This window comes from Rhamphochromis longiceps, linkage group LG22 (genome assembly GCF_057381845.1).
Source record: "Rhamphochromis longiceps isolate RC_006_pf linkage group LG22, R_longiceps_female_GT1.1, whole genome shotgun sequence".
Classification (NCBI taxonomy): Eukaryota; Metazoa; Chordata; class Actinopteri; order Cichliformes; family Cichlidae; genus Rhamphochromis; species Rhamphochromis longiceps.
The window spans coordinates 20,067,815-20,081,804 of record NC_140577.1 but is presented as its reverse complement, the minus strand read 5'-3'; the positions used below and the strand labels follow the sequence as shown (position 1 = coordinate 20,081,804).

General features: G+C 39.0%; 1 protein-coding gene and 1 pseudogene across 1 annotated transcript; both read right to left on the bottom strand.

The window, feature by feature from the left end:
- Nucleotides 1-799: 799 nt before the first annotated feature.
- On the bottom strand, nt 800-2,101 carry LOC146643976 (lactose-binding lectin l-2-like). Its single transcript, XM_085395963.1, has 2 exons — nt 1,880-2,101; nt 800-1,296 (listed from the first exon to the last, which is right to left on the bottom strand). Exons 1-2 carry the CDS (start codon nt 1,965-1,967, stop codon nt 857-859), a joined length of 528 nt encoding a protein of 175 aa, XP_085252089.1. The 5' UTR covers nt 1,968-2,101; the 3' UTR covers nt 800-856.
- An 8,858-nt stretch (nt 2,102-10,959) lies between these two features.
- On the bottom strand, nt 10,960-12,197 carry LOC146643975 (ladderlectin pseudogene; annotated as a pseudogene).
- Nucleotides 12,198-13,990: the final 1,793 nt, after the last annotated feature.

The window sequence follows — 13,990 nt, the reverse complement described above, 5'->3', positions numbered from 1 at the left end:
TTAAACATTCTGGTTAGTTAGTCCACTCCTCTCTGTATTATCATGGGTATGTTATCTGGACCAACTGCCTTTCCACTCTTCATCCTCTTCAAAGAGCAGACTAGAAACCCAACTTCAGGGTTAACGTTGGATTTTCTGTACTGAGAGGGTGTATCAGTGTTTACCAAGGTATATCGCCAAGCTAAACTATGTTTCAAATTTATTTTCCATTGATTCTTTCCTTGGTCTCATGTATAGGAATTTCTTTTACTTATGTATTAATCACATTATTTTATTGCATAATGCCTTGGTGCCACTGGATTTTAACATGTCTGACACTCATACAGTAAGACAAATGGTGGGGGTGTAGTAAGGAAGTTGGGGGAAGCAGACCACGCCACAGGAAGAGTCTTTTGTCTCTCTGAGGACTCTGGGAGGTAGCAAGGGAGTGTGAACCTTAAGGTGTGAAACAGCTGTGTACTGCCTTTTGTTCCTGAAGAAGGTATTTAACTGAGAGCCATGCTAGGCTCAGGGAGACTCTGCTGACCTGCCCCGCGGTCATGTAGGCTCTCCACAAGCTTGGTTTTCTGTTCTTTGTGTGTTTGGATTAAAGAATGTTAGCTACCGCTCGTCTGCAGGCTTTATTTAAATGGAAAACTTCCACAACACTCGGTACACTAAACACCACTAAGGCTGCAGCAGACGGGATGAAAAGCACAGCAAACATACTTTTTTTCTTTCTTTCTTTTTTTTATTGCTAGTTGTTCATTACACATTTAGGAAAATCAAGGTCAATGGAATTTTGTCAGTGTCACACAAACATATAAAAGACATATAACAGAAACATTGAAGGTTAAATGTATATTTTTGTTTTGTTTTATGTTTTAGGACAGGTTATTCGTGTTGCACAAACAGAAGGAGAAATTACAGAACATGGGAAGTCATTCCACTTCTTTACATTTGAATAGTTCATGTGACCACAGTGTTCAATTCCCTTCCAGTTGTCTGGCTGTTGTGGATACCAGTGGACAAACCGAACTGCACAACCATCAGACCACATCCATCTGCCTTCTTTATGAAGGTCACTCAGACCAATCCATGTGATTCCCTCAGTGTGGTCAAAGTTCTTAATTAAGGTTCTGACAAAGTTCTCTTCCTCCTGGCTGTGGATAGAAACCAGGTTGGCTCCCTGTGACACACAGTAGAGCTCTGCATCAGCCCAGCTCATATGTGCGGCGACATATTTGTAGCAGCGGCCATTGAAGTTGTACCAGAACATGGGGCAGTTTCCATGCAGTAGTTGAACTCTGTGGTCATCTGAAGAAGACACAGACACAGTTAGGATCAAGTGAAAAAGTACGAGTTAAAGAGATCGTGTTTTTGCAGAAATAAAGCTGGTCAGCTCTGGTATTTCAAGGGTGACACCTGGTGACAGACTGTTTTCTTTGGTCTAGTTTTCAAGCCTTCACATCTTCATTGTTAAACCCCTGAACTATTCAGAGAAGATTGGTTACATGTCTGTCATTTACAGATCAATGCTACAAATAACTGCCACAGTGAAAGTTGAAATGACTGTTACTGTACATGGCTTCACTTTGTAAGAAGTCTATTATCTAACTTTAATCTTACTTATTTATGGTGCCAAAATGAAAGATGAAAGTCTGCCCATCAATGTGAAAGTTAAAATACACAGAGAAGAAAGTGGGGCTTATTATGGTTATTAGCAGGTCTTTATCATAACTCTATGATTTAGCAGAAACCATCTGGTATGGGAAGAAAAGAAATCCATATTATAATCCTACACTAATACTTTTTGGATAACACTACCTGCTGAAACAAAAAACATCAGAAACATAAGGAAAACATAGAATGGTTACGAAGTAAAACATAGAATGGTTACCAAGTTGGAGCTTCATTTTATTGCCATCAGACGGAGACTCAGAAGGAGCACCCAGAGCCGGACCAAACAAGAAGAGGAGCAAGATCATGTTGGAGCTTTAAGTCTCAAAGTGTGATGAGGAGCTGCTGAAGCTTCTTTGTACAGGATTCGAGGCTGCTTTCTTTTATAGCTGCCAGAGAGGGTGTTTTCACTGCTGGTGTGACATCACTGGCCAGCTGGACCAAAATTATACACTGTAAACAACACTAAACATAAGCCAGAAAAAAAAAACAAATTCCAAAGAGATTAACAAAGGTTGTTTGTTTTTTGTTGTGTAGCGTATATTTATTGTACAATAAAGGTGTTATATGCATGATGACTAATCAAACCTAACTGACTAAACACAAGCCAGTAAAAAGGTAAAATTTCACACGTGCCTGTTTTTACTGTGCAATTATATTCTATTGTGTCATAAAAGGAATCGGTTACTAAAACAGATCAGACCAGAGCATCTACAGGAAGAGAAAAGAAAAAAACTCCTCAGCTCCTCTAGTAAACAGAGAGAGAACAAACTCCCCCGATGCAGCCCGATTTCTTTCTTTCTTTTTCTTTCTTAGAAAGAGAAGTAAATACAGTGTGAACTGCCAGCCATCTGAGATCTTCACAGACAGTGCTGTATGACTATGGAATTATATTTATGTCATAACAAGCACACAGCAAAAAATAATCTGAAAAAATAATTTCTGTTCATAATGAGAAGCATGCATCATTCCTAAGAAAAATGTAAATAGTTCTTTAGTCAGTTGAGTAAACTTAATTTGTAAACTTACATAAAAATATGACATGTGCTTATGTTGCTGCCTGTGAAACAGCTGTACACGTCTGGCTGCAGAGATCCACTCACTGTGGGTTCAGGAAACAATGAAACAATTACACTGTAAAACCCTCCACTAGGGTACATTAAATCACATCACTACTGATGTGTGGCATAAGTAGACATAAGTAGAACAAACAAGATGATGGTTTCTGTCACACTGACAGAACTGATGTGCACTGCTCAGGTGGGATCGAGATCCTAAGCCTGAACCTTTGGCACTGAAGATGAACACAAGAGCCTCCAATAACTTGGGAGTAACACTTAAAACCTGTAATGTAAAATGTAAACTTAGATGATTTTTTTGTTTGTTTTTTCATTTTCAGCATATGAATAATACCAAGATAATGTGTAACTTAACACGGATATAAAACTAGAACAGAGTATCTAACATGTTAGGCTGACTGTGCAGACAAACGTGTGTTTGGATTCTGGCCAACTCCTCTTCCTCCTCACTGTAGATAGACACCAGGTTGGCTCGCTGTGACTCACAGTAGAGCTCTGCATCAGCCCAGCTCATGTGTGTGGCCACATATTTGTAGCAGCGCCGATTGAAGCTGTACCAGAACAGGGGACAGCTTCCTTGCAGTAGTTTAACTCTGTGGTCATCTGAAGAAGACACAGCAGTCAGAACTTGATGAAAAAGTAAGAATGAAAGAGATCATGTTTTTGTTAGTGTGACAGACTTTTTTCTTTGATATTCTTCAGAGATGGTGCATCAGACAAGCACTTCAGCACAGTTGACACTGTGGAAGTTAAAACATGCAGAGAAGTAAGCTGTATCTTATTATGTTTACCAGCAAGTCATAATCATAACACTACAGTATAGTAGAATCCATCTGACATTGGTAAAAGAAATGTATGCTTCAATCCAACATCAAGAATTTTGTATCATTGACTGCTGAAACAAAAGATATAGAAGCATGAACAATATGTTCTTTGAGTGAAAAAACAAAAGACACAAATAAAGGAAAAAGTAGAGAAAAGAGGGCTTACCAATATATGGGACAGTTACCAAGTTTAAGCTTCACTAAATGGTACTACTGGTGCTGCTTAGGCTTCACTGTACAGGATGTTCATATTTCTGAATTCAAAGTTGAAGCTGCTGTCTTATGTAGCTCCCTGAGAGGGTGTTTTTACTGCTGGTGTGACATCATTTGCCACATGGACATAGGAGTAACATTTTCTTGGGACTTCCAGGAGAACGTGACTGTTTTTGCTGTAATTGTATATTTATGGTATGGTATATACTTCCCTACATTAAAGAGCATTAGCTCTCTTTTTAAAATAGGTTTTTCTATCAAATGTAATAAGTGAGAGTTTTGTTCTTTCCTCTGCTTGCATTTATAAATGCGATTCTACACAGCAAAATCTCCAGTGTCAAATTAACACTAGAGAGTGTCTATATGGGTCCACACCTCTGAGTGTTAAATACAACACTGTTGAGTGTTAAATTAACACTTTTGACAGTGTTATATGTTTAGAAGTAACCTAGTCAGTTTTGAAGATTAACAATGGCTAACACTGAGCAGTGCTGATTTTCTAACACTGGAATATTTCTAACATTTTGAGTTATTTTCCAGCGTCCGCTGTACACTGTGTGGGAAGAAAACTTCTTTCTACAGCGAAAAATTCAACTTCAAATGTGAGCAAGCACATAGCACGCCACCACAGGAATGTGAAATTAACAGAGAAACCCCCGGATCCCCCCACTGACATGAACGCTGGGGCACCGGGCAATCCTCCAATGGCCCCGCTCCAGGTAAACATGTGAAAACTGATTTAAGACTTGAATCTTTATTTTATCTATTTTTTTGCTTTGTTTTACTTACATCTATTTGAAAAGTGAGTGTAAACACAAAAATGATTTCATTTTATATGCTGGAATAAGCAGAAAATAGGTTTAAATGTTAAACAAATTTCTTCGAGTTAAAGACTGTTGCATATAATTTAATTTTAATCAGTAATTAGTAACTAATTACTAATTACTACTAATTACTAATAACTATTTTTAAGTAACTTGACCAACACTGATAACGATAGAAACAGAAATATACCAACAAGTTAAGAGAGTGATGGAATGAAGAAAATGAGAGAGACATGAGGACATCAGGAAATGCAGAGGATTAGTAAGGAGGGAGTGAGGGCAGCTACACTGTTCCAAAAAATAGTAATGCCAAAGTATTTTACTGTGTAGTTTACAGTTGTGTACTGTTTTTCTAGAATATCATTACATTTACATAAGTAGACTGTGATCTGACACGTCAAATGTAAAACAACATAACATCACTGTAAATGTAATAAAACACAATTTACTTGTTTGTTAAATATATTTTGTTGTACATATGCATATTTAGATAGTAAAAATACATCCAGGAATGTCTCCCATCATGCCTTGGGACATGTGCTGCTGTTTAGATGTTCTTGTTTTATTGTTTATGGTTACGTTACATTAAACTGTTACCTTGAATGTTGTGTTTACGCCGTGGTGCAGAGTCACTGACAGTTGTTGTTTTGTAGAGAGCGTGCTGTACCATGAGTGACTTCTGTTGTGCTGTTGTTGAACCTTGAGGCATACTGTAGCACCGCAAGTGTTTTATTAAGGAGCTCCCCCTACCAGCTTGGGGTTAAATAACAAGCTCAATCTCTCTGTGAGCTTCTTTGTTTAGATTTCTCTGCATGCCACAATGTAAAACATTGCATGGACACGCTGTGCTAATTATATATTTTGAAAAAGAAATGTAGAGGTAGGAATTGCAATTAATATAAATAACATGACGCTAAGCATCGGCCAATGAATGTGAACTAACAACAAGGTCGCGGGTAACGCTGCGACCGTAGGAAAAAACCCTAATATGAAGGTATTTTACTGTGCATTTTACAGTAATGTTCTGTTCTTGTAGAATATCATTAAAGTTACGTAAATAGACTTTGACTTCACATTTTGAATGTAAATTAACGTTAAATCACTGTAATGTAAGTCTGTGAAGGTTCTCAGTCATCCAGGTCATCGTAGTCAAAGGAGCTTGCAAAGAAAAGCGTCTGGACTTCTTTAAGTTGCTTGAAGACGTTTCACCTCTCATCCGAGAAGCTTCTTCAGTTCTAAGGTCAAATGGTGGAGAGTCCCAGATATAAACCTAGTGGGAGTATCCCCTCACAGAGGGACAAAAAGGACCCCCTGATGATCCTCTAGTCGCCTGAGCCAAGGTGTGAAACTGGGCGTGGGACCCAATCAGCCAGAGTTTCGGGTGAGTTCATTGTGAAACCTGGCCCCACCTTATCATGCGAATTCCTGAGGTCAGATGGCCCAGGATGTGAGTGGGCGTTAAGGCGTCTGGGAAGGGATCTCAAAACTGGATTATAGATGGCAGAGAGTTGGTGTCGTAAACCCCCGCCTCTGTTCAAAGATGGTCGCTCACAGTGGACATAGATGGCTTCTTTCACTCCTCTTTCAAACCATCTGTCCTCTCTGTCCAAAATGTGAACATTGGCATCCTCAAAAGAGTGTCCTTTATCCTTAAGATGCAGATGGACTGCTGAGTCTTGTCCTGTGGAGGTGGCTCTTCTGTGTTGTGCCATGCGCTTGTGTTCACAATGAACACACCCGAAACTCTGGCTGATTTGGACCCACGCCCAGTTTCACACCTTGGCTCAGGCGATTAGAGGATCATCAGGGGGTCCTTTTGTCCCTCTGTGGGGGGTTACTCCCACTAGGTTTATATCTGGGACTCTCCACCATTTGACCTTAGAACTGAAGAAGCTTCTCGGATGAGAGGTGAAACGTCTTCAAGCAACTTAAAGAAGTCCAGACGCTTTTCTTTGCAAGCTTCTTTGACCACTGTAATGTAATACAACATAATTGTCATGATTATTAAATGTATCTGTCTGTACATATGCATATTTAGATTAAAATATATTCACAAATGTATCATGATCCCACAAATATCTGTCCATTATTTGAAAGATTGAACTGTTGAATTCAAATGTAATGCTATGGAAAAGTATATAACATGATCCCTATAAGCTTGTGTTACATCACATTAGTATTATTATTGTTGCTAGTTAGGCCGTTTGTGGCTCAAGAGTTGGCAGTTCGCCTTGTGATCAGAACATTGCCAGTTCGAGCCCTGGCTCGGACACTCTCCGTTGTTGTATCCGTGGTCAGGACTCTTCACCTACCGCCTACTAGTGATGGCCAAAGGGGCCGATGGTGCGATATGGCAGCCTCGCCTCTGTCAGTCTATCCCAGGGCATGCAGTCAATTATTATTCAAACCAACTGTTAACTGTATATTTCTGTACATTTACATATTATGATTCATATTTCCACATTCATTGACCTTGTTTATAGGTAATTTCATTGTTTGATCGCGCAAAAATGTTCCTAATTTAATGTCTAAAAGCACTTGGAAAAGGCAGAATCCCATGTCAAATTAGCGCAACAAACTGTATTTTTATGGGACAGTTATTTTCTGTTATTTTATGGTCGTATTTTGGTGCCCCAGCTGCTGGAATATTACCTTTTTTAAAGATGTTTTTTGTATCAGTGTAGTGGAAAGGCAGCTGGTCCAGATGACATAACTGTGGAGGTAGGGAGTTTTTAAGGAAATAGTGCAGTGGGCAGAAAGGAAATGGAAAAGGTAAAGATATGATTTGTGAAACAGCAAAGAAGAAACTGATGAAACTCCAGTCTTCCCTTCCATAAATTTTGAGATGAAAATGATGAGTAAATATTTCCTTCGAGTGCAGCTGCCAGTGGTTAATATGAAAATCAAGATTAGTGGAATTTTGAGACTGTCACACAAACACACAAAAGACAGATAGCATAAACAGTGCAGGTTTAATGTACAATTAGGTATCACAGTGTTCATTTGTTCCATCGTTGTCTGGTTGTCCTGCATGCCAGTAGACAAAACTCACTGCACACCCATTAGACAACATCCATCTGCCTTCTTTATGGAGGTCACTCAGTCCAATCCAGTTGTATCGCTCAGCATGGTCAAAGGGATATTAGCTTTCATTGCTGGATTGTTGTGTGACTCGGATTGCCTGGATCCGTCCCTGTTTACCCTGAGAGGATTCCTTGTCATGAGCAGAGATGGGCAGTAACGCTGCTCATCTCAGTAACTCAGTAACAGTAACGCGTTACGCGTTACTGTAATCTGATTACTTTTTTCAAGTAACAAGTAAAGTAAGGGATTACTATTGCAAAAACGGTAATTAGATTACCGTTACTTTCCCGTAGGAACGCTGCGTTACTGCGTTACTAAAACCGTGATTTTTTTGCGAGAATGTCTCATGACAGTGATGTAAGCAAGTGCGACGTTTGTGACAACAGCTGTGTGCAGATCAACAATGGATCATATATCGAGTACGGGAGAGAGTATGAGCGTGCAGCGTTTAAAGCGCGGAAGTACTGACCTTACTTTAAGTTTGATTCCATAAAAAGTGACAAAAACATTAGCGTCCATCGTGCGTGGGAAGAAAACTTCTTTTTAGAGCGAAAAAAACCCCCTAAACTTCCAAGTAAGCAGCTACGACGTAATGAGAAACTCACAGAGAAACTCGCGGATTCTTCCACTGACCGCTGCAGCACACCTGCACCAGGGTAAACCTCCGCCTACCCCACTCCTGCTTTACAGGTGAAAATAGAGCAAAAGGACCGCTGAGTCTTTGACTTTATTTATTTTCTGCTGTGTTTTACTTGCATCTATTTGAAAGACTGAGTGTAAACACACACACAAAAAAATATTTTATGTGCTGGAATGTGCAGAAAATAGGTTTAAATATTCAACTAATTTCTTCAAGTCAGAGAATGGTGCATATAATTTAAATTTTGCTTGATGCATAAAGTCAAAAGATTAAAACTAATAAAAAAAGTAAAAAAAAAAAGACTTTTCCATTTGATTACATTTTGTATGATGGATTATGTAGAAAAAGTAGAATTGGGATGAAAGATCTATCGCTTTATCACCTCTTCAGGTTGTAAATTGTGTTTTTAAAAAGTAACTAAGTAATTAATTACTTTTGAAAATAAGTAATCAGTAAAGTAACAGGATTACTTTTTTGGGGAAGTAATCATTAATTAGTTACTGATTACTTTTTTCAAGTAACTTGACCAACACTGGTCGTGAGTGATTGGAGAGTGGCTGGCAGCAAGCAGTGAGTGACCGAAGAGGAAGGAGTGTTTTCCCCCTTTCCTCCCCACCTTGGATCCCCTGGAGCCCATACTCCTGTCACCTTTGTATATAGCACTATTCCCCGAACTGTCTGTACACACACCTGGTGAAAAGTGTAGTAAATGCCACTGTGATCTTCTCAAGTTGAAGAGTCCTGCGTGTGAGTCCTCAGTGAACCGTGACACTGAATATCAGATAAGCATGTCTGCACAGTTGACACTGTGAAACATGCAGAGAAGTAAGCTGCTCTTATTGTGTTTATAAGCAGTCTTTATCATAACTCTACGGTACAGTAGAACCCATCTGACATGGGGAAAACATTTGTGTTACAATCCAGCACCAAGAATTTTGTATCACTGACTGCTGAAACATAACAAGCAGAAAATCCTGGAGTGTTTGACTAAAATGTAATTAAAATATAAAAAAAAAAAAACCCCCACACAAATAAAGTTAAAATACAAGAAGGGAGGGAAGAGTCAGAATATAGGATGGTTACCAAGTTGTAGCTTCACTTCATTGCCATCAGAAGGAGACTCAGAAGGAGCACCCAGAGCCAGACTGAACAAGAAGAGGAGCAAGATCATGTTGGAGCTTTAAGTCTCAAAGTGTGATGAAGAGCTGCTGAAGCTTCTTTGTACAGGATTTCTGCAGAGAATTTGTCCTGCTTTCTTTTATAGCTGCCTGAGAGGGTGTTTTCACTAATCACTGTGATATCATTGGCCAAATGGAACAAAACTCTCCACTGTAAACATCACTAACACCAGGCAGTAAACACCATCAGATTCTAAAGAAATTAATAATTGCTGAACAGCCACGTCCTCCTGGCAGACTCAGAAGAACGGGACTGTATTTGGTGTAATTCTGCATTCATGATGTGATCAAAGGCCTTTTCAGCATAATGATTAAACAAATATGGAAGGTCAGAGTTGTAACAGGAAGAGAGCAGCTCACAAGCTCTACTTACTGCTCTAATAAACAAAGACTGAAAAAATTCTCAACATTAAAGAGGACTCAGCACCCAGAGTCGCCCAAACAAGAAGAGGAGCAAGATCATGTTGAAGCTTTAAGTCTAGAAAACTAGAGCTATAAAACTAGAACAGAGTATTTAACATGTTATTTGTCATACACAAATGCTTCCAACAACGCTCATCGTAATGGATGTAAAAGTAAGACACCTGATAATTAAAGCATCTGATATCAGGACCTTTTTCTTCTGCTGCACTCAAGTGGCCATAATGTTCATAACAGGTACTTAAATTCCAGCTGTGAAGATTCAAATTTGTAAACATTAATACTTCAAAAAACAACTGAAAAACATTTTCTGAGTTACTGTTTTGTGAATGTTGTTAAGTCTCATTAAGCTGACTGTGCAGACAAACGTGTGCTTGGATTCTGGCCACTCTGTCATGCACCGGTTACTTTTATCATATTTTGATAGCAGGGTGTGTTAGAGACACTGGCTCTAATGTCCTCTAAGCACTGATTTGCTGAACTGCAGCCTTTGTCTTCAGGGAAAACATTGTGCACCTTTTCTCACCTTTTTGAAGATTTTTAGTTTTTCTGGAGCTATTAAGTGTGTGTAGTGTGAAAGCAAGAGTGCCCCCCCCAAAAAAAGAAACATGACTTAACCTGGCTGCATATTATACAATAGTCTGTTCATACACATAACTACACAATAGAGGTACTGATCATTAAATTTCATGTTTTGTTAGTAACGTCTTTGTTTGTTTGTTTTTATCTTGGAAAGACCTCAGAAAGCTTCTGTAACTAAAGGCACAGTGAGCATGTAGAATATTATTATTATATAATCCGAATCCTTTTCAGAACATGTTTGTTACCAAAAATCATTTTACATTCTTATTATAAATTATCACTCAGTTTTGAGCTCATCAGGAGGTGTGTAAATTTATTAGTATGACTGATTAGGCATTCATGTTAAAGTTCAGTGATTTGCTATTTATATACAGACATAAACGTTTACATTGCTTTCTGTATCGTGCCACATGCATGTCACCATAGCATGTCCTTGCTGAATTAGTATCTTAATTTCTAAGCACAGACTTTGTGCTTTAAACAAACAGAGGCACAACTAGAAGAACATGGCCAGTCATTCCACTGCTTAATTGTACGATAGTTTCTTGTAACACAGTCTTCATTTCCTCTATTGTTTGGCTCGCCTTTTTTCCAGTTAAAAAAGTCTACCACAGAGCCATCAGACCACATCCATCTGCCCTCTCTGTGGATGTCACTGAGTCCAATCCAGGTGGCCCTCTCATCAGGGTCGGAGTTCCTGATCAAGGATCTGACAAAGTTATCTTCCTCCATGTTGTGAATAGACACCAGGTGGGCTCCCTGTGACAAACAGTAGAACTCTGCATCAGACCAGCTCTTTGGTGTAGCTACATACTTATAGCAGCGGCCGTTGAAGCTCCACCAATACGTGGGACAGTTTCCTCTCAGGAGCTTCACTGCTCGGTCATCTGAAAAAGACAGAAACAAGAAGAGGAAAAAGATCATGATTTGTTTTTTAGTAACAGAAGAAACCTGATCTGTACTGCTAATATCCTAAAGGTGAGACCTGGTGTCAGGCTGCTTTTCTGTATGTACTTCAGGGAATACAAAGAAACATTACATATTAGCTTCACTGCATCAGCTCCCTGCTAAATCCAGATTAAAATTAAGAATCCATCTCCTCATATACAGTGTATTAAATACTCAGGCTACATCTTATTTTATGACCGATAGAGTGCTTTGCTCTCAGACTGCTGGTTTACTTGTGGTTTTGAGGTTAATTAAAAGTAGAATGGGAGGCAGAGCCTTCCGCTTTAAGCCTCCTCTAATGTGTAATCAGCCATTTTGGATTAAGGACACAGATAATCAATAATCTACTTTTAATATGAAGCTTTTCTTTTTGATGAGGCCTAAAGTTCCACCAGTCACAGCAAATGGCTGCTCCTGTCTGAGCCTGGTTCTGCTGGAGGTTTGAAACGTGGAACCAAATTAATGCATCTATCCCCAATTATACTAACACATATTTATCCTGAGCAAAACAAAACAAGAAACATGATAAAGGTGCATTTAAAATCTATTATTTGCTAAATAATATTAAAAAGATAAAAACAAAAAAGAAAACCCCCACAAAAAATAAACTACAATGAGTAAATGAAGGAAAAGAGGAGCCAGAATGTGGGACAGTTACCAAGTTGTAGCTTCACTTCATTGTCATCAGAAGGAGACTCAGAAGGAGCACCCAGAGCCAGACCGAGAAGGAAGAGGAGCAAGATCATGTTGGAGCTTTAAGTCTCAAAGTGTGATGAGGAGCTGCTGAAGCTTCTTTGTACAGGATGTTCAGATTTCTGCAGAGAGTTGGAGCTGCTTTCTTTTATAGCTGCCTGAGAGGGTGTTTTCACTGATCACTTGTGATATCATTGGCCAAATGGAACAAAACTCTCCACTGTAAACATCACTAACACCGGCCAGTAAACACCATCAGATTGTAAAGAAATTAATAATTGCTGAACAGCCACGTCCTCCTGGCAGACTCAGAAGAATGTGACTGTATTTGCTGTAATTCTGCATTTATGATGTTATCAAAGTCCTTTTCAGTATAATGATTAAACAAATATGGAAGGTCAGAGTTGTAACAGGAAGAGGAGCAAGATCATGTTGGAGCTTTAAGTCTCAAAGTGTGATGAGGAGCTGCTGAAGCTTCTTTGTACAGGATGTTCAGATTTCTGCAGAGAGTTGGTCCTGCTTTCTTTTATAGCTGCCTGAGAGGGTGTTTTCACCCCACTCTAAACAATAACACTAAAAATGAGCCAGAAAAATACATCAAATTCCAATGAACTGAGCTGATGTGTAATTTATGTTTATGGTACCACAAAGCTATATCAGCATAATGATTAATCAAACAGGGTGAATCAGATCTCTAACAGGAAGGACCAAATAGAAACTCCTGAGCTGCTCCAGTAAACAAAGACAGATTGAACTCTCCCTCTCAGAAGGATCCTCTCTATGTAGTCAACCCAGACAGAGATATGTGACTCTGCTATGGCAGCCAGTAAAGTTGAAGTAAATACACATTTTAAAATAAATTAAATAACATAATTCGGACCTTTGGTTTATAGATGGATTTTTGAATACCATCCATCCATCCATTCGCTTCTGCTCATCCTTTTCAGGGTTGTGGGGGGCGCTGGAGCCTATCCCAGCTGTCATAGGGCGAGAGGCGGGGTACACCCTGGACAGGTCGCCAGTCTGTCACAGGGCTAACACACAGAGAGAGAGACAACCATTTGCACTCACATTCCCTCCTGCATTCACACTTATGGGCAATTTAGATTAGTCACTTAACCTATCCCCACAAACTGCATGATTTTTGAATACATTTAGTCTTTATCAAGCTTTTTGTGATCTCACAATGCTTTATATAGACATCAATGGATATCAATAAACTCATTTATTATTTGATTGCATATTGAATATCGCCTGACTGCCTCTGTGCAAGTATGCAAAAGGAGAGAGACAGAAATACTTACTTTTTACTCTACGCAGTAATTATAGTAATAGTAGTAAGTACACTAATAATGTTTTCATGCATTCAGATTGATACACACCTGTTGGATATGTGTGATATTTATCATGATATCAAACCAGCTGTTAAATCCTTGTCACAAAAGCTACATGTCATTAGAAAACTCTGGCATCATGACATTGAGCAGTTTATAAAAGTATTTTTGGTCACATCTTATTAATATTAATCTGAATAATTGCAGTACCAAAAAACAGACCTGAGCTACAACAGAGAGGATGATTAATGTAGCTTTGTTTTTGGCAACAACAATAATATCCAGTCAGCCTCCCCCCTCCTTATTTCATGTTTTGGTTTGGTCCAGGTGCACGTGCTCCCAGCTGATGCTGAGCCTAGAACTGGACCTCAGCAGGAGAAAGAGACAGTAGGATGGGTCCAGTATAAGTAAGCTCTGCTTTTCAAAAAAGAAAAGCAAAACAGCTGGAAATTAAACTCATAGTGAAGTCCATATGAATGAAACTGCTTGTCTTTCCTAGTGTTTGTTAGCTT

Bases quoted from the DNA above. Each gene is read 5' to 3' on its own strand.
- LOC146643976 (XM_085395963.1), bottom strand. From the start codon at position 1,967: ATGATCTTGCTCCTCTTCTTGTTTGGTCCGGCTCTGGGTGCTCCTTCT. The intron at 1,297-1,879 runs GTAACCATTCTA...TGTCTTCTTCAG, and splicing joins TAAAATGAAGCTCCAACTTG to ATGACCACAGAGTTCAACTA.